The sequence below is a fragment of the Clytia hemisphaerica genome, unplaced genomic scaffold (assembly GCF_902728285.1).
Source record: "Clytia hemisphaerica strain Z4C2 unplaced genomic scaffold, Clytia hemisphaerica genome assembly, whole genome shotgun sequence".
NCBI classification, from domain to species: Eukaryota; Metazoa; Cnidaria; class Hydrozoa; order Leptothecata; family Clytiidae; genus Clytia; species Clytia hemisphaerica.
Genome location: NW_027104629.1, coordinates 37512 through 58248, shown reverse-complemented (window position 1 = coordinate 58248; position 20737 = coordinate 37512). Strand labels below are relative to the sequence as shown.

General features: G+C 33.3%; 1 protein-coding gene and 2 long non-coding RNA genes across 3 annotated transcripts; all 3 read left to right on the top strand.

The window, feature by feature from the left end:
- Positions 1–4830: 4830 nt before the first annotated feature.
- Positions 4831–8400, top strand: LOC136824725 (uncharacterized). The gene is made up of 3 exons (XM_067080702.1): positions 4831–6057; positions 7178–7467; positions 7894–8400. The coding sequence occupies exons 1-3, from the start codon at positions 4842–4844 to the stop codon at positions 8173–8175; spliced, it is 1788 nt and encodes a 595-aa protein (XP_066936803.1). The 5' UTR covers positions 4831–4841; the 3' UTR covers positions 8176–8400.
- Positions 8401–13803: 5403 nt separating this feature from the next.
- Positions 13804–16387, top strand: LOC136824726 (uncharacterized). The gene is made up of 4 exons (XR_010849157.1): positions 13804–13943; positions 14616–14798; positions 15475–15657; positions 16332–16387. It is a non-coding gene; the product is annotated as an uncharacterized lncRNA (long non-coding RNA).
- Positions 16388–17459: 1072 nt separating this feature from the next.
- On the top strand, positions 17460–20093 carry LOC136824727 (uncharacterized). Its single transcript, XR_010849158.1, has 3 exons — positions 17460–18231; positions 18905–19087; positions 19477–20093. It is a non-coding gene; the product is annotated as an uncharacterized lncRNA (long non-coding RNA).
- The last annotated feature ends 644 nt before the right edge of the window (positions 20094–20737 follow it).

Here is a 20737-nt window from a genome sequence, read left to right as displayed (position 1 = left end):
AGGGCTGTACTTAAAATATCGCCCAACGTACAGTCCTCATGATCCGGTCATTTTTGTATAGGGTGGGCAAAAAAACATGGTCAGATAATTTGTTCTACTTGAGACATTTTTATCAAGTTTCTGACAATACATTCCCCGACCAAATTTCTTTGTTAATAATTTCCTTTGTTTTAAATGTTATTTATAAGGGAAACATCCCCTTCTCACAGACCTGGTAGGATTTTTTCAAGCAGTGGGGATAAAAATATCGGACTAAAACTTGAGGGTGATTGATACACCCCTGTGTCACATTCCCATTGGGATCCCAGCCCCATTGGAAATTTGGTAAAAATTTCGTCCCCGGTTGAAAAATACCCTGGAAATTCAACCCCACTGGAAAATTGACTTTGGTTTCATCCCCATTCAAAATTCCAAGCTCAAAAATGGCACTACAAAACCATCCCCACTGTATTTTTCAACCTTGAAACAATAGAATTTCCATTGAAGGTATAATAGGAATTTTTATCCCCACTGAGACAAAAGGTTCCACCGGGACTGTGAGACAGGGGTGTTTTTTCATGTATTCCGTATTCCGTATTCATGTATTACCGGCTTGGGATTTCAATTATCTTGTAAGTCAGAAAATTCAGTTGGAATGGGAAAAATAGCCCACCAAAATTGCCCACCCTGTATTAGTATGATAAAAATAAATAAAAATAATAAAAAATAATAATAAAAATAATAAAATAATAAATAGTATGAACTGAATTTCTCCCTTACATTATTTTTTGCTTAATTTCTACTTTGTATGCATTAGTCGTGTAGCATGCTAGATTATGTAATTAGCGTTATTTGACCTCGCCGTTGTTCTGTTATGTGAAACCATTTGTAAAAAGAAGTAAACAACTCACCTTGCAAGATAACTACTTGTAATAAAATTGAAGAACTACAGTTGACGCTCTCTAATTCGATCTTCAAGGAGAATTGGATTTTCATCGAATAAGGGAGCTTATCGAATAAGGGAGCGTCATTTATGAGAGTTTCTTGTTGACGGGGACTTTCAATTTCATCGAATAAGGGAGCCTATCGAATAGTAGAACGTCGAATTAGAGAGCGTCAACTGTATTATTTTCTTATTTGAAATTCCTTGCTGAAATAATACTCAATCTTATATTATTAAGTACCTATCTTTTAAAATCACTTTGAATGATTCATTTTATCAAAGATAGAAGAACATCTAGATAAAATGAACAGAACATGTTCTTTTTATTTGTTAATGGTTCATAGATTTTCGCCTAATCAACTCAGGTAAAGGTTCTTATAAAAACATTAAAAATTTGTTTGTGGTTTGGTTTCTAAGTAAAATATGAAACCGTTTATTACTGACGTCTATAGCCATTACCGTTTGCAAAGCTGGGTAGTTATTTGGCATGAAGGCTTTTTTTCATGTGTGAGAAGTTCATGTTTGATATTGGATATTTTTGTTATGAATGAAACTAGCTGTAATCGAGATACAGTTATCCTTTGAATGTCGGATATGCCAAAATCAAGTTAGCCTCTTCATACTAATTTTCAAAAGTCATTATTAGTGCTGGTTTGGTTAGCAAAGCCAGTGATGGAATCTGGCAGTGGAATTTACTTTAATGAGATAAATTCTCGCCAGGATTAAATTTCGCAGTTTCTGCGGAATATGGTAAAAATACTTATAAAGTACACTGGGCGAAAAGTCAAATTTCCAATACATTTGAAATCCCAAAAAATTCCTAAAAATGTCTGGAAATTCCAGATTTTTGGAACTTTATGAACATATGGAAATATCAAATTTTCGAAAATTGGAAAGCTCATTGTGTGACATTTTCTAAATTTCCAAAATTTAAAATATCAAGTTTCCTGGTCTTTTCTTATGTTTTAAAATTCATCTTTTTGGGGATTTCTTGAGGAATGGAAATATCAAATTTTGCAAAATTGGAAAGCTCATTGTGTGACATTTTCTAAATTTCCAAAATTTAAAATATGAAATTTCCTGGTCTTATTTTATGTTTTAAAATTCATCTTTTTGGGGATTTCTTGAAGAATGGAAATGTCAAGTTTTCCAACTTTGGAAACTCTACTATGTGACATGTTCTAAATTCCCAAAACGTTGAAACCTCAAATATTTTCTGGTATTCTTTTCAATCGAAAGGTCATCTTTAACATTTTCATTGAAAAAATCTACTACATATACAGTACATTATATCTTTATTGTAACATCTTTCATTTCAAAGATAAAAAAGCTAATATGTTCTAAAAAATCTGCCGAATCTCCCATCTCAATATCCATCCCATTCTTGCCGAGTCTGTATTACAGCCTCACATACGAAATAAGTAGTCGAGCTCCAGTTTCTGGACTACATTGTACACGTTTATTTTTATTACATTTCCGAGTTTAAATTTTGTATATGTTTGAAGTGAAGTTTTGAGTTTTCAAGCCACCGATAAAGTCTGTCATTCTGAAGCGTAATGTATCGATATACTTTTCATTGGAAATCCAAATGAATTTACTTCACCGATTGCAACAAGACTTATAATCGAGCAAAGGCTTCAGTTAAAAGTTTTTCTACGATAACAACATAACGATGATAACAGTTTTGATGGTAGAATGATTCCATGGTTGCGTCTATGCTGAATTTGTTTCCATTTCAAATATTTCTTTTCTAAAAACAAAATAAAAACATTAGATAATGTGAAAAATAAATAACTTTACGCGCCAGAAATTCAACCAAAACTCAACACCACTTCATCTACCCAAGGAACTTGAATAAATAAATAATCTCTATTTATTCAAGTTCCTTGATCTACCTAAGAACTTTAGAGAGAAATAACGAAATAAACATTCAAACTTTCCAGATGTCCGCTCAAAATCACATGATTGAGTACTCGTATTTGATTGGCTGGAGACATTGTATAAATTATTTTAATAATTATTTTTTACCGACTAAAGTGGTTTCAATTGGTAAATTTTACATGGAAAAACTTGCTTTTTAATTTTAAAAGCGATAAGAATGGAATAAAATTGATATGACTTACCTGGAAAAAGTTTGTAAAAATAAGACGCATCAAACTTGGTTTGCTATTTTCTTCTGTACAAAAGCTCAACACGATGTTTATTGAATTAAGATAATAAACCCCGTTTTCTTTCTTTCGCTTTCTTTTGTTGAAAATAATAAACAAATCTAATGAATAAAGGAACTCTACGTCATACCAAAGGTGGTTCAAAAGTATAAATTCTTTAGGGAGAGCAATTACTTCCATATAAGGAATAATAGCAGAAAGAACAATTTTCTTTCTTGTGCTGTTTTTATTTTTGTACTAAAGCTTCACGTTTCAGCCTTCTTTGAGAAAAACTTTAGAATTTTTGAGGATTTTCCACAAAATTTATGCTCCTAATTTTTCTAAAGTCGTGAGCCACCTAGACAGGAAACCCGCCTATCGCTTCACTGTGGAAACCTCCAAAATGTCGAATTCCTTGTTCAGCAGATACTACTATTTCCCTCATCACTTTGTAAGATAGGGAAATTTTAGCCAGTATTTCCTGGCTATGAGCCACCTAATTCTCCATTTTTTAGATTTTGGGACCTCTTGGGAGAATAATAAGCTATAGATGTGTACCCCTTTGAAAGACTTTTGAGGTATAAAAAAGGGTACCCTTACTGCTCGCACATATCGGTGTCATTTCCAGGTAATCGAAAAAGTCGCCTTTTTATTTTTGAGAATCTTTTGGGTTTTTCTAGCAACTGAAAATATGAAATTTCCTGAACTTCTAAGAAGACCATAAAGTATGAAATTTCAAGTTTTGAAAGCATCTAAAAACATCAACTTTCTGAGTTTCTCAAAAACTGAAAGTTCAAATTTTCAAAAACATGGAAATATCTGGGAACATGAGATTTTCAAAATTTGGAAATTTTGGAAAGACAACTTTCAGCTCTTTTTCAATGTTGGAAATTTCAGATCTTTGGACTTTTTAAAGTCATGGAAAGTTCGTATTTTTTCTCTTCAAAAATTTTGGAAAACTCATCTTTCAGCTCTTTTTCAATGCTGGAAATTTCAAATTTCCAAATCTCTGAAAAGATTACAAAATTTCAAATTTCAAATCTAGAAATATCAGTAAATATCAATTTTCTGATCTTTCAACAAACTGAATGTTCAGATTTTGAAATATTTGGAAACATGACTTTTTAAAAAAAAAAAATCCAGGAAATATGAACTTTTCGAAATTTGGAATTGTAGGAAAGATGGCTTTTCACCCAGTGGTATTGTCTCCTGATAATGCTATCCGCGAAATAAAGTCCCCGCAAGATCTTATGACTTAGTGGGCGAGCTCAACCGTGAAATTTAAACCCTGTTTAATACTACTAAAATATGTTGATATACCAGATATTTCAGCTTTTTCTTGTTCAGTTCTTTTGTTTAAGTTTTACATCATCATTTACATTTTCAATTTTCTTCGATGTAATTTTTACATGGTGTGTTATTTTTTTATGACTAAACCCCCTTCTCATAGACATCGTAGAATTTTCTCAGCCAGTAGTGGGTGAAACTAACGGACCAAGACTCGATAGAGATTGAAATTCCCATGGTTTTTTATGGCTGGAGGCTCGAATCAATTGTTTTCGAGCTAGAAAATTCAGTATGAATGGAAAAAATATCACAGCAATATATTTTGAAGTGAGGAAAATTTGATAAATAACCTAAAACAATAAAAATAAAATATCTCTTGGACCGACTTCTTCAAAATTAAGTTTCAAGTGACCGACCGAAATTTCAATGTCAACCCATTTTTATGAGCTGACAATATTGTTTTTCTTCAGAATAAGCAAACAAAAATGGCTACTGCGCATATTAAGAACGATCTCGAAGCAACACTTGATGATCTTTTTATCCTTGACGAAAAGGCGAGCAAGATTTTTCAAAACATCAATCACCGATGGGTATACAATAAATTGGACAGGTTTAAACTTCACCCTGAACTTGGAGAAAAATTTCGTGTATTCTTAGATGAGCAGCTCTCTGTTAGTGGTAGTATCGAAGAAAGAGCGTCCATCTGCAGATGGTTTATCAAGAAAGGCCCTCAAGACCCAATCATCACCATGGAATTGGACAGTATGTATTGTGTTGGTGAAATCCCTTCTCTGGACACATGTCCTGATGTGGAAATTATTCAAGAGCATTTGGGGTTCTATAAGATGAAACAATCAACTATCAATTCTTGTTATGAAATGGCTTATGATCCACAGATTTTGGAAGCATTTGCAAGCACTGAAACGTATAACCCAAGGCGTGTGATGGTTGGTGGTCATGGTGGAAGTGATGAACCTCCCTCTACTAGCGAGAGTAATCGAAAGAAAATGCTAAGCCTGTTGGAAGAATTGAAATCTGACGCCAATTGTTACCTTCGTGTTGACATCATGACGGAAATTCTTGGTCTAATGATCGTTGATGGTAAACAAGATGCAGAGAATACGAAGAGAGAAGGTCCTTCTCTTGAATGTGAAATGCATTTGAATTATACGCTTAATATGACGTTGGGTGAAATGGCTGAAAAATGTGGATGGCCCATCAAAGAGTATTGGTTTCCAGCGTCCGCATTAGATGATCTGTCTAATGGAACGGAGGAGCCTCCAAGGATGAAAAGATGCGTGGATAATATCGGAGATCTCATTTACCGAGCTTTTCCTGATAACTCGTCAACACCTGATGTAACTGCGATGTCCAAAATTCTACAAATGTTTCTTGAGAAAGCAGATTGTACATCGTCATTGATACCACTGATAATCGAAATAGCTGGAGTCATTTCCAAACGAAATTTCATGCCATTTATTTGTTTCAATGAGTTCGGTCCACTGTTCTTTGATAATGTCCCAAGCTTGAAAGTTCAGCAATGGCCTGGAATCGCCGACAAGTTTTTGAGCAGAACAGGGAAATTTTGGCCGATGCAAAATATGGTTGATTTGATCGTCGCCAATGGTTGTCACATCGTACCCAAGTCCTTTGAGGGTGGTGACAAGAAAGCTGATTGGAGAATCTCCTTCTCTGCGGCAGGTTCTTCCAACTCTAATCTTATTTTTTCTAATTACTCGCTCACGGATTGAGCTTCCTAGATAGAAATTTAGGGGGGATTTTGGATGTCAATTTATGGATGGTTTCAAGGTTTTTCTAGTTTGACAGCTTTAGTATTAAATTCTGACTTTTGGGACGGCCCGGAGGTCCTATCAACTAACTTTTGTTCGTCCATCTGCCTCTTATCAGCTTTTCTCATTTGTTTTTTTCTAATTTTTTCGCACTAAGGGGCAAAATAGCGATACCTAAAATGTTATTTTGAGAAAAGATTTGGATTTGGTTCAAAAAAAGCCTAAAAATGGGGTTTTTAGTTAAGCTTTTACTTATATTTTGTATAAAGGAAGAGGGCATGGTTATCTAAAAAGTGACTGAAACCGTTTTTTCCGGAAAATTTTTTTGAGACGCATCGGATTACTGGATGACCTGATTTATGTTTTTAGGGAAATTGATTTTTTTTCACTATGATGTAAAATGGTTATAATATTTAAAATCTGACAGAACCCAATCTTCAAAAAAACATTTTTTTGGGCAAATTTGGGTCAAAAAATGTAGAAAAGTAAGGTTTTTTTATTTTGTGCACAATCCTCTCATTGTTCTTTCCTGATTTTTTTTCATAATGATGCCTAATTGTAATCCTCAAAATGGTACTTCAAGATTTTCAATGAAAAATATTTAGGAAGATTTGGACCCAATTTCGGACTTTGTCAAAATACGGTTCAATCATGACACCCTCTTCTCACAGACCCACTGGGACCCCTTCTCACTGGAAAAAATGTCCAAAATATCGTCCCCGGTGGAAAATTATGCTCTAATTTTTGTCCCCGCTGAAAATAATCAAATAAATCAATCCTCGTTGCAAAATATTATGCTATTTTCTCCATCCCCACTAAATGTTTGACTTTTAAACAAAAAAAATTGAAATCACCAGCCATAAAAAAATTGCAATATCAATTCCCTTTGAGTTTTAGTCCGTTATTTTTAACCAAACTGGCTGAAAAAATCCTACTGGGTCTGTGAGAAGGGGGTGTATCATGCATCCACTCATGCACTTATGTCAGACTTATTTTGACATATAAAAGAACTTCCGCATTTTCTATCTTAGAATTGGAGCTCACCAAAATCCAGACCGAAAAACATCGAAAATGTTACCTAGTGGCGAAGTGTATTTACTACGCACGCATCAAATCATCAGTGACAGATCAAGACAAATCACTGCCTTCCTATTTCTTAAAAACAACATGGTTCAATCTTCTGGAGCAACATCCTGTATCGTGGTTTGAAGATCGTACAATATTCGATATTATTGGTGAATTGTATGGTGAACTAGCTGTTTGTTTTGGAACAGGATATATGGAAAATATCTTTATCAGCAAAATGAACATCCTGAGAGAGGTAGCCTTTTCCTCAAGTTTTTCTTTCTTGTTTCATCGTCTTTGCATCAAATCAAGGACTTCCTCGCCCGGGGGACACTCAGGGAAAAAATGTCCAAACTTCTCAAAGTGCACTGTAAAACTAGCCAGTTATTTATGGAAAGGTCAAATAACCTGAATAAAACCCAGTGGGATACTTAGGCAAATGGAGGGTACGGGTATGTGCCGTCCTTAGGGTCCCTCTATGGGTAAAAAAAGCCAAAAGGCTGTAATATCTATTCCCAAAAAGCCTAAATTTTACGAATAAAGTCCCGCTAAGGGTCCCGAAATTAAAAAAAAAATTGGTTTATTTGTCTCGATTTGAGACCCCAAAATTTGTGATTTTCAAATATCGGGCGGCACTCTTTCCTTTGAGTATTTTGCTTTCAAGAGTCTTTTGTTTTGTAAGGTCGATCGCTCAAAGTTAGAAGAAGCTGAGATAATGTGCCGTGCAATTGCTGTCGATCCGTCTGCATATTTACCGGATGATCTTATCCACGTGATGAAAGTTGGTAAATCTGCCTTGAAATTTGGAGAGTATATGCTGGAATTCATGGAGAAAACAGATTTAAAAATGCTAGATGGAATTTATAAATTGATTCATCCTCCAATTAACAACAGTGTTGAGAAAGTTACGTCAAAACCGGCTATGGTTGGTATTGTGTATGACAGTGACAGCGATTTAGATTAATTTTTTTTGATCGTATTCTTGGACCGTGTATTGTTCTTTGTTACTCTTTGTATATAGATAAAAACTTACGTTCGAATTTTATTTTGATAGAAAAAATAGGGCACTTTCCCATTAAAACGCCTGTATCACAGACCCGCTTGGACCCCAGCCGACTGAAAATTTGGTAAAATTTCGTCCCCGGTGGGAGAATATCCTGGAATTGCAGCACCACTGGGAAATTAACTTTGACTCTCCATTTGCGATTCAATGTTTAAAAATTGAACCCATCTGGGATTTCAATAGGAATTTTTATCCCCACTGAGGAAAAAAGTTCTACTTGGGCTGTGAGACAGGGATGTACATTACGATAACTTTTAGCGAATTTTAAGCCATTCAACAAAGTATTTTTAAGAATGATTTTGATAATTTTTTGGTAAATGCAGTTCTTACTTCTTGGTCACTTTGAACGTTCAATTGTTTTCGTCATATTTTTGTTGGTTTTGTACTCGAATTTAAACTTCTCTTGGTACACTGTTTAAAAGTCAGCCATTCTACCTATGTTCAAGTTTCTTTTCAAATCGTTTTAATTTTGTGCTTATGTTGGGCGTTTATGGAGTCCCATTTTAATCTTAGAAAATCTTTTCATTAAAAAAGTGTATAATCTTTTATTGATTTTAAAATAATTAAAAAGTTGCTAAAGATTTATGAAAAATCCGCTTCATTCATATTCCTTTCAATTCAAAGATGGATAAGCCAGCTGGTCTTGGACCCCGTGAAAACAATTGAAAGACCATGTAAGAGTCATAGATTACTGGAATATCCATGTAAATATCTAAAGACAGTTTATATTTGTCAATTGTATAATATTGATTGTTCAAAAGCTCGAATAGGCTTTACAGCAATGTGATGTCTTTATCGATTCGAATCAATGATCCAAGTTTCTTGAACGCTAAATTTCCAAACAATATAGAAGATTTGGAATCTCAACATCAGGTAAGAATTATAACCTTCAAATATGACAATGGGTCGCATGAAAATGATTGTTAGTTTTAATACCAGGCAATTGGTTACCAAAAGCTTAACTGACTTTTGAGAAGATCTAGTTCATTGATTTCAAAGCCCCTAAAGGGCTAGATTTGATACTCTTGGATGAAACGCGATACCTGCGTGATTTTCACCCAGGCGCCAGATTGAGAGTAAAATCAAACATAGAAAGAGCCGGATTCGATTCATTCAACATGTGGCGAAAATCTTAAGGCTTTACTTATTCTTGCTTGAGAAAAGTTACCTCTCCTCCAGTCCCTCCAGTTGTTATTTTCATATTTTATTTCAAGGTGCTTTACCCTCATTTTACCCATATTGTACATTTGTTCGCCTTTTAAAATTTCATTTCTTACTTTTCCTTGATAAAGATTTTGTAAATACAAATCGAAATACCGTAAAATTTCACCATACTCTTTTCTTTGATGCTTGAGCTTTTCTTTGGAATACTATAACAGTGGGTTCTCCCTGAACCGAACTTCTTTTATTAGTTCGAACTCAATTTAGTTAACACCGAGGGGCGAGCCGAGGGGAGCCCTCGCAAAAAAACCTTCTTTTGAAAAAAATAACTTCTCGTTCAGTTTATCATATTTTTTTGGAATTATTTTTCCAAGAAATTACAGTGCTCTGAACTGTCTTTTCAACGGTATATAGTATGTTCGAATTGGAATTGTACAAAAAGTGACCTAGAAATATAGAAGCTATTCTTTGGAATTTTACTTGTTTAGATAACAAATTTAAAGGAGCGGGCCCGGGCCCGGTGGAGACACTTTTGAGCAAATGGGACTTTTTTCTCAATTTCCTAGCAAATTCTATCTAATTTTGAGCCTTCAGCCTCCCCACATTAACAGTTGTTCCGCCAGGCCTGAGGAGATATTACAAAAATAAAAGAATTACAATCTGGAAATATTCGAATTTAGTCAAAAGCAAGTAAATTTGGGCGAAAATTCGACCCTTACCGTGGTATTTTCTTGAAACATTTTGACCATTTTATGGCAAAAGATTTTCCAAATTTTACACCCTTAGGGTGCATATTTAGATATTTTCTAATCTTTGCTCATTTAGACCCTTACAATGCACTTTGGGTAGCTTGGAAAAAGGACCCCTAAGGGCTGTAGTGCCCCCCCCTCCCCGAATAACCAAATAATCTGGAACTTACAAAACTTGTTTTTTGAAATAATGATTACATCATGGAATCATTATAATTCCATGATTCATGATTACATGACCTCGCGCCTCTCGGGTAATAATTGTTCTTTTGTTTTTTAGCTTTCTCTTTTGTTAAATTATTTGTCGATTTCATTTTCGAACCACTTAATGTCGATTTCAATTGGCCATTAGGGAATCGCGCATTTTGAGGAGGCCCTTTGAGAGCGTTTTAAAATGAGAAAAAAATATTGTCAAAACTTTTTGAAAGGTGAGAAGAGTGTTGTTGAGGAGAAATGTTTTGAAGACAGATTGACACCAAAACCACTTTCTCGAAATCAACTCCTAATGAGAAACATTCTTTACTGTAATTATATTTTTTGGAACTTGGATTGATTATGTTGAACTCTTTGAAGAATGGATTTCAGAACAGGCGGGTGGTATTTTGGAAGGTTTTTTAACTTTCATAAGGATTTTTCAGGGCTCTTTAAGACTTTTTCAGATTTTTCAGTATTTTTCAGGCTCTTACAGAAATTTTGACGCTCTGTTAGACTTAGAAGTACTTTTTAGACTCTTTCTGAATTTTATTGGGCTCTTTAAGAATTTTTCAGGCTCTGTCGGAATCTGCCATCACTTTTCAGAATATTCAAACACTTTCAGAATTTTTTAGACACTTTCAGAATTTTTCAGTCTCTCTCAAAACTTTTTGGATTTTTTCAGATTCTTCAAAGTTTTTCAGACTCTTTTAGAATATTTCACGTGTTGTTTCAAATTTTCAAGCTCTTTCTCAATTTTGTCGGACTTTTCCAGAATTTTAAAGGCTCTTTCAGACTCATTTCGATCTTTCCAGAATCTTTGAGAATTTTCCTTCAATTTGGTTTATTTGATAAAGTAGGATACAAAGTGGTCAATATATTGATGTGGACCTACAAAAAAAGTTTAACTCTTTGATTGTTTCACATTTCCAATGTTCAACGTACGAACCGTGGAAACTTATTCTTTCTGCGAGCATCATTCTTTGACAAAAAATTATCACTTTTTGAAAGGATAGATATGGTATGTTGTTGATGCAAGGGGTGCTAATTTTGGTTGATTGTTTCATATTTCCCATGTTCAACGTATGAACCGTGGAAACGTATTCTTTCTTACTCAAATAAGAAAATGATCTTTTATAATCCATTAAACAATCTTCCAAAAGCAATGTGTTACATTCTAAGAGCAACTCAACGAACGTCGTGTTTATGAGGCCCTGGACTTAACGACATGCCATAATTCAATGATATTGGCTTTTAACATTCCAATGACAAGTTTGCGTTATTCAAGCTATAATATTTGAAAAGGGATGCTTCTTATTCTTGTAAAATCCTCCATTTGTAAAAATGATGCTCTCAAATGATAAACCTTATTGTTTGATATAGGATAAATGGAATTTAAAAAGCTGTGGCTTTTTTTTATTCAAGAAAATATTATGTTTCTTATGTTTATCAAAAATCACTCTGCTTTCTGGCCTTTGTTCTTTATTTCATTAAAGATTATTGATATCGATGGAAAGGAACAACGTCAAACAGAGTTGAATATGCAAAGTTTATAGACGACGAATAACGATAGTTTCTCTGGAGATGACCCATTCTTTCGATACTAGAGTACTTTTAGCAGCTCGAAATTAACAATATCATAATGTTCAAGAGGAAACCAAAAGCAACTATCTGAGAAGGTACGTTTTCGTATATTGACAGTTTTGTTTCATTTAAAACAAGCTCTTTTTTTGGCACCAAGTCAAAAACCTTACACTTTTTCAAATCTGTAGTAGAAAGGCAACTGCATACACTTGATTTAAAATTTCCTACACAAATTCTAAAGCGAGCATCATTCTTTGACAAAAAATTATCACTTTTTGAAAGGATAGATATGGTATGTTGTTGATGCAAGGGGTGCTAATTTTGGTTGATTGTTTCATATTTCCCATGTTCAACGTACGAACCGTGGAAACGTATTCTTTCTTACTCAAATAAGAAAATGATCTTTTATAATCCATTAAACAATCTTCCAAAAGCAATGTGTTACATTCTAAGAGCAACTCAACGAACGTCGTGTTTATGAGGCCCTGGACTTAACGACATGCCATAATTCAATGATATTGGCTTTTAACATTCCAATGAAAAGTTTGCATTATTCAAGCTATAATTTTTGAAAAGGGATGCTTCTTATTCTTGTAAAAACCTCCATTAGTAAATATGATGCTCTCAAATGATAAACCTTATTGTTTGTGGTAGGATAAATTGAATTTAAAAGGCTGTGGCTTTTTTTTATTCAAGAAAATATTATGTTTCTTATGTTTATCAAAAATCACTCTGCTTTCTGGCCTTTGTTCTTTATTTCATTTAAGATTATTGATATCGATGGAAAGGAACAACGTCAAACAGAGTTGAATATGCAAGTTTATAGACGACGAATAACAATAGTTTCTCTGGAGATGACCCATTCTTTCGATACTAGAGTACTTTTAGCAGCTCAAAATTAACAATATCATAATGTTCAAGAGGAAACCAAAGCAACTATCTGGAGAAGGTACGTTTTCGTATATTTGACAGTTTTGTTTCATTTAAAACAAGCTCTTTTTTTGGCACCCAAGTCAAAAACCTTACACTTTTTCAAAATCTGTAGTAGAAAGGCAACTGCATACACTTGATTTAAAATTTCCTACACAAATTCTTGTTCAAGAGGAAACCAAAAGCAACTATCTGAGAAGGTATGTTTTCATATATTTTGACAGTTTGTTTCATTAAAACAAGCTCTTTTTTTGGCACCAAGTCAAAACCTTACACTTTTTCAAATCTGTATGAGAAAGGCACTGCATACACTTGATTTAAAATTTCCTACACAAATTCTAAAGCGAGCATCATTCTTTGACAAAAAATTATCACTTTTTGAAAGGATAGATACGGGTATGTTGTTGATGCAAGGGGTTGCTAATTTTGATTGATTGTTTCATATTTCCCCTGTTCAACGTACGAACCGTGGAAACGTATTCTTCTTACTCAAATAAGAAAATGATCTTTTATAATCCATTAAACAATCTTCCAAAAGCAATGTGTTACATTCTAAGAGCAACTCAACGAACGTCGTGTTTATGAGGCCCGGACTTAACGACATGCCATAATTCAATGATATTGGCTTTTAACATTCCAATGAAAAGTTTGCATTATTCAAGCTATAATTTTTGAAAAGGGATGCTTCTTATTTTTGTAAAATCCTCCATTTGTAAAAATGATGCTCTCAAATGATAAACCTTATTGTTTGTGGTAGGATAAATGGAATTTAAAAAGCTGTGGCTTTTTTTATTCAAGAAAATATTATGTTTCTTATGTTTATCAAAAATCACTCTTGCTTTTCTGGTCTTTTTTTCTTTATTTCATTTAAGATTATTGATATCGATGGAAAGGAACAACGTCAAACAGTTGAATATGCAAAGTTTATAGACGACGAATAACGATAGTTTCTCTGGAGATGACCCATTCTTTCGATACTAGAGTACTTTTAGCAGCTCAAAATTAACAATATCATAATGTTCAAGAGGAAACCAAAAGCAACTATCTGAGAAGGTATGTTTTCGTATATTTGACAGTTTTGTTTCATTTAAAACAAGCTCTTTTTTTGGCACCAAGTCAAAAACCTTACACTTTTTCAAATCTGTATGAGAAAGGCAACTGCATACACTTGATTTAAAATTTCCTACACAAATTCTAAAGCGAGCATCATTCTTTGACAAAAAATTATCACTTTTTGAAAGGATAGATATGGTATGTTGTTGATGCAAGGGGTGCTAATTTTGATTGATTGTTTCATATTTCCCATGTTCAACGTACGAACCGTGGAAACGTATTCTTTCTTACTCAAATAAGAAAATGATCTTTTATAATCCATTAAACAATCTTCCAAAAGCAATGTGTTACATTCTAAGAGCAACTCAACGAACGTCGTGTTTATGAGGCCCTGGACTTAACGACATGCCATAATTCAATGATATTGGCTTTTAACATTCCAATGAAAAGTTTGCATTATTCAAGCTATAATTTTTGAAAAGGGATGCTTCTTATTCTTGTAAAAACCTCCATTTGTAAAAATGATGCTCTCAAATGATAAACCTTATTGTTTGTGGTAGGATAAATGGAATTTAAAAAGCTGTGGCTTTTTTTATTCAAGAAAATATTATGTTTCTTATGTTTATCAAAAATCACTCTGCTTTCTGGTCTTTGTTCTTTATTTCATTTAAGATTATTGATATCGATGGAAAGGAACAACGTCAAACAGAGTTGAATATGCAAAGTTTATAGACGACGAATAACGATAGTTTCTCTGGAGATGACCCATTCTTTCGATACTAGAGTACTTTTAGCAGCTCAAAATTAACAATATCATAATGTTCAAGAGGAAACCAAAAGCAACTATCTGAGAAGGTATGTTTTCGTATATTTGACAGTTTTGTTTCATTTAAAACAAGCTCTTTTTTTGGCACCAAGTCAAAAACCTTACACTTTTTCAAATCTGTATGAGAAAGGCAACTGCATACACTTGATTTAAAATTTCCTACACAAATTCTAAAGCGAGCATCATTCTTTGACAAAAAATTATCACTTTTTGAAAGGATAGATATGGTATGTTGTTGATGCAAGGGGTGCTAATTTTGATTGATGTGTTTTCATATTTCCCATGTTCAACGTACGAACCGTGGGAAACGTATTCTTTCTTACTCAAATAAGAAAATGATCTTTTATAATCCATTAAACAATCTTCCAAAAGCAATGTGTTACATTCTAAGAGCAACTCAACGAACGTCGTGTTTATGAGGCCCTGGACTTAACGACATGCCATAATTCAATGATATTGGCTTTTAACATTCCAATGAAAAGTTTGCATTATTCAAGCTATAATTTTTGAAAAGGGATGCTTCTTATTCTTGTAAAATCCTCCATTTGTAAAAATGATGCTCTCAAATGATAAACCTTATTGTTTGTGGTAGGATAAATGGAATTTAAAAAGCTGTGGCTTTTTTTTATTCAAGAAAATATTATGTTTCTTATGTTTATCAAAAATCACTCTGCTTTCTGGCCTTTGTTCTTTATTTCATTTAAGATTATTGATATCGATGGAAAGGAACAACGTCAAACAGAGTTGAATATGCAAAGTTTATAGACGACGAATAACGATAGTTTCTCTGGAGATGACCCATTCTTTCGATACTAGAGTACTTTTAGCAGCTCAAAATTAACAATATCATAATGTTCAAGAGGAAACCAAAAGCAACTATCTGAGAAGGTATGTTTTCGTATATTTGACAGTTTTGTTTCATTTAAAACAAGCTCTTTTTTTGGCACCAAGTCAAAAACCTTACACTTTTTCAAATCTGTATGAGAAAGGCAACTGCATACACTTGATTTAAAATTTCCTACACAAATTCTAAAGCGAGCATCATTCTTTGACAAAAAATTATCACTTTTTGAAAGGATAGATATGGTATGTTGTTGATGCAAGGGGTGCTAATTTTGGTTGATTGTTTCATATTTCCCATGTTCAACGTACGAACCGTGGAAACGTATTCTTTCTTACTCAAATAAGAAAATGATCTTTTATAATCCATTAAACAATCTTCCAAAAGCAATGTGTTACATTCTAAGAGCAACTCAACGAACGTCGTGTTTATGAGGCCCTGGACTTAACGACATGCCATAATTCAATGATATTGGCTTTTAACATTCCAATGAAAAGTTTGCATTATTCAAGCTATAATTTTTGAAAAGGGATGCTTCTTATTCTTGTAAAAATCCTCCATTTGTAAAAATGATGCTCTCAAATGATAAACCTTATTGTTTGTGGTAGGATAAATGGAATTTAAAAAGCTGTGGCTTTTTTTATTCAAGAAAATATTATGTTTCTTATGTTTATCAAAAATCACTCTGCTTTCTGGGTCTTTTTTCTTTATTTCATTTAAGATTATTGATATCGATGGAAAGGAACAACGTCAAACAGAGTTGAATATGCAAAGTTTTAGACGACGAATAACGATAGTTTTCTCTGGAGATGACCCATTCTTTCGATACTAGAGTACTTTTAGCAGCTCAAAATTAACAATATCATAATGTTCAAGAGGAAACCAAAAGCAACTATCTGAGAAGGTATGTTTTCGTATATTTGACAGTTTTTTTTCATTTAAAACAAGCTCTTTTTTTGGCACCAAGTCAAAAACCTTACACTTTTTCAAATCTGTATGAGAAAGGCAACTGCATACACTTGATTTAAAATTTCCTACACAAATTCTAAAGCGAGCATCATTCTTTGACAAAAAATTATCACTTTTTGAAAGGATAGATATGGTATGTTGTTGATGCAAGGGGTGCTAATTTTGATTGATTGTTTCATATTTCCCATGTTCAACGTACGAACCGTGGAAACGTATTCTTTCTTACTCAAATAAGAAAATGATCTTTTATAATCCATTAAACAATCTTCCAAAAGCAATGTGTTACATTCTAAGAGCAACTCAACGAACGTCGTGTTTATGAGGCCCTGGACTTAACGACATGCCATAATTCAATGATATTGGCTTTTAACATTCCAATGAAAAGTTTGCATTATTCAAGCTATAATTTTTGAAAAGGGATGCTTCTTATTCTTGTAAAATCCTCCATTTGTAAAAATGATGCTCTCAAATGATAAACCTTATTGTTTGTGGTAGGATTAAATGGAATTTAAAAAGCTGTGGCTTTTTTTTATTTCAAGAAAATATTATGTTTCTTATGTTTATCAAAAATCACTCTGCTTTCTGGTCTTTGTTCTTTATTTCATTTAAGATTATTGATATCGATGGAAAGGAACAACGTCAAACAGAGTTGAATATGCAAAGTTTATAGACGACGAATAACGATAGTTTCTCTGGAGATGACCCATTCTTTCGATACTAGAGTACTTTTAGCAGCTTAAAAATTAACAATATCATAATGTTCAAGAGGGAAACCAAAAGCAATTATCTGAGAAGGTATGTTTTCCGTATATTTGACAGTTTTTTTTTCATTTAAAACAAGCTCTTTTTTTTGGCACCAAGTCAAAAACCTTACACCTTTTCAAATCTGTATGAGAAAGGCAACTGCATACACTTGATTTAAAATTTCCTACACAAATTCTAAAGCGAGCATCATTCTTTGACAAAAAATTATCACTTTTTGAAAGGATAGATATGGTATGTTGTTGATGCAAGGGGTGCTAATTTTGGTTGATTGTTTCATATTTCCCATGTTCAACGTACGAACCGTGGAAACGTATTCTTTCTTACTCAAATAAGAAAATGATCTTTTATAATCCATTAAACAATCTTCCAAAAGCAATGTGTTACATTCTAAGAGCAACTCAACGAACGTCGTTTTTATGAGGCCCTGGACTTAACGACATGCCATAATTCAATGATATTTGCTTTTAACATTCCAATAAAAAGTTTGCATTATTCAAGCTATTACTTTGGAAAGGGATGCTTCTTATTCTTGTAAAATCCTCCATTTGTAAAAATGATGCTCTCAAATGATAAACCTTATTGTTTGTGGTAGGATAAATGGAATTTAAAAAGCTGTGGCTTTTTTTATTCAAGAAAATATTATGTTTCTTATGTTTATCAAAAATCACTCTGCTTTCTGGCCTTTGTTCTTTATTTCATTTAAGATTATTGATATCGATGGAAAGGAACAACGTCAAACAGAGTTGAATATGCAAAGTTTATAGACGACGAATAACGATAGTTTCTCTGGAGATGACCCATTCTTTCGATACTAGAGTACTTTTAGCAGCTTAAAATTAACAATATCATAATGTTCAAGAGGAAACCAAAAGCAACTATCTGAGAAGGTATGTTTCCGTATATTTGACAGTTTTTTTTCATTTAAAACAAGCTCTTTTTTGGCACCAAGTCAAAAACCTTACACTTTTTCAAATCTGTATGAGAAAGGCAACTGCATACACTTGATTTAAAATTTCCTACACAAATTCTAAAGCGAGCATCATTCTTTGACAAAAAATTATCACTTTTTGAAAGGATAGATATGGTATGTTGTTGATGCAAGGGGTGCTAATTTTGATTGATTGTTTCATATTTCCCATGTTCAACGTACGAACCGTGGAAACGTATTCTTTCTTATTTAAATAAGAAAATGATCTTTTATAATCCATTAAACAATCTTCCAAAAGCAATGTGTTACATTCTAAGAGCAACTCAACGAACGTCGTGTTTATGAGGCCCTGGACTTAACGACATGCCATAATTCAATGATATTGGCTTTTAACATTCCAATGAAAAGTTTGCATTATTCAAGCTATAATTTTTGAAAAGGGATGCTTCTTATTCTTGTAAAAATCCTCCATTTGTAAAAATGATGCTCTCAAATGATAAACCTTATTGTTTGTGGTAGGATAAATGGAATTTAAAAAGCTGTGGTTTTTTTTTATTCAATTAAATATTATGTTTCTTATGTTTATCAAAAATCACTCTGCTTTCTGGCCTTTGTTCTTTATTTCATTTAAGATTATTGATATCGATGGAAAGGAACAACGTCAAACAGAGTTGAATATGCAAAGTTTATAGACGACGAATAACGATAGTTTCTCTGGAGATGACCCATTCTTTCGATACTAGAGTACTTTTAGCAGCTTAAAATTAGTAATATCCTAATTTTCAAGAGGAAACCAAAAGCACCTATCTGAGAAGGTATGTTTTCGTATATTTGACAGTCTTGTTTCATTTAAAACGGGCTCTTTTTCTTCTTCCCAAGTCAGAAACCTTACATTTTTTCAAATCTGTATGAGAAAGGCACCTTCATACACTTGATTTAAAATTTCCTACACGATTTCTAAAGCGAGCATCATTCTTTGACAAAAAATTATCACTTTTTAAAAGGACAGATATGGTATGTTGTTGATGCAAGGGGTGCTAATTTTGGTTGAAAGTTTCACATTTCCCATATTCAACGTACGAACCGTGGAAACTTATTTACTTAAATAAGAAAACGATCCGTTGCAATCCATTAAACAATCTTCCAAATTTTTTTTTCATTTAGAGCGAAATTAATCACAATCTTGTTTTTTTCTTTTCTCTAGATCGTGAACATATTGTATTGTTTGACTCCTGAGAGAAGGCAAATGTTGCTTATGTCTCATTATCCAGAACCTTTTGCTGTTCTCAAATAACTACAACTTCCACGTCCGTATAACAACAAACAAAACGCCAGTTCAAGATATTCCTTAATCTCAACTGTAAAAGAGAATATAACTAAATATAATAATAAAACTGAAACACCCTTCATCTTCCGCTTAACTAACCACAAAAGCAATGCACTTCATCCGAAAGAAGACACCATTCCAGCGTGCAAGCACTTCAATAAGGAAGGGCATATTTTGAATTGAGATGCTAAACTTACGATCATTGAACAGACAAGAAACATCGAAGGAAATGAAAAGCATTTGAAAAACACCATTTTATCACGAGGGAACTTTTCGATCAACAAACTCCAAACTTTAAAACCCAAGGGTTTAAACCATGAACTCACTTTATTAGCGCTTTAAGTCTGTGTTTACACGTCCTTTTTTTCCAGATTACTTACAGACGGCTCATAGACAAACGTCACAGAAAAACGTTCATTTGACGTCAAAAAAGTTTTTTGTTAAAAAGAACTGAAATTTTTTAGCTAGAAATATACATTGAAAACGGCCCTGGCCGAAACATGTTCGAAATTTTTAGTATCTTATGTTATTTTTGTCTCGATCCTCCGTCCAATATACCGTAATGTTTAGTTGTATGGTTGGACACTAGTTTATTGATCATCAAACAAAATTCTATGGTACAAATCTTTTTCATTTAGAGCAAAATACACGCAGAATCTTCGTTTAAAATCCGACTTCAGTTGCAAACTTGTCATGAATAAAGTTTCTCTTTTTCCTTGAGCCTTTCTTTAAAAATAAAATGAATTGATTTTATGTAATTAGAGTTTTCCCAAATTCGGTATGAATAATTTTAACATTCTTTTTTTGAGGGATATATTCGCTAGAATTAAATTTGATTTTGAATGTCCGAGGGTCAACCGATGTTTGTCCGGGGATGAGATCTATTTTTTTCTGGAGTAAATTTCCAAAAAATGTTATATCCTGCACTCCCAATATCCAAATTCTTTCTGGAAGATTCCAACCTTTTTTTGTTTTCAAAATGGCAGCTTTTTGCAAGCTTTACGAAGACGTATCTCGGGTAAATTAATGCGTGTCCAAATTTTCGTTAATTTTTCGGAGGCAATTCCACCCTAGAAACGTACATTGGACGTCCAAAAGACGTTTGTGTCCATTAGGAACCACGTTTTTTGTTACGAGT

Excerpts from the sequence above, each read along its gene's own strand:
- LOC136824725 (XM_067080702.1), top strand. The coding sequence starts at position 4,842 with ATGGCTACTGCGCATATTAAGAACGATCTCGAAGCAACACTTGATGAT. Across the intron at positions 6,058-7,177 it reads AATCTCCTTCTCTGCGGCAG|AATTGGAGCTCACCAAAATC; the intron begins GTTCTTCCAACT and ends TTTCTATCTTAG. Across the intron at positions 7,468-7,893 it reads AAATGAACATCCTGAGAGAG|GTCGATCGCTCAAAGTTAGA; the intron begins GTAGCCTTTTCC and ends TTGTTTTGTAAG.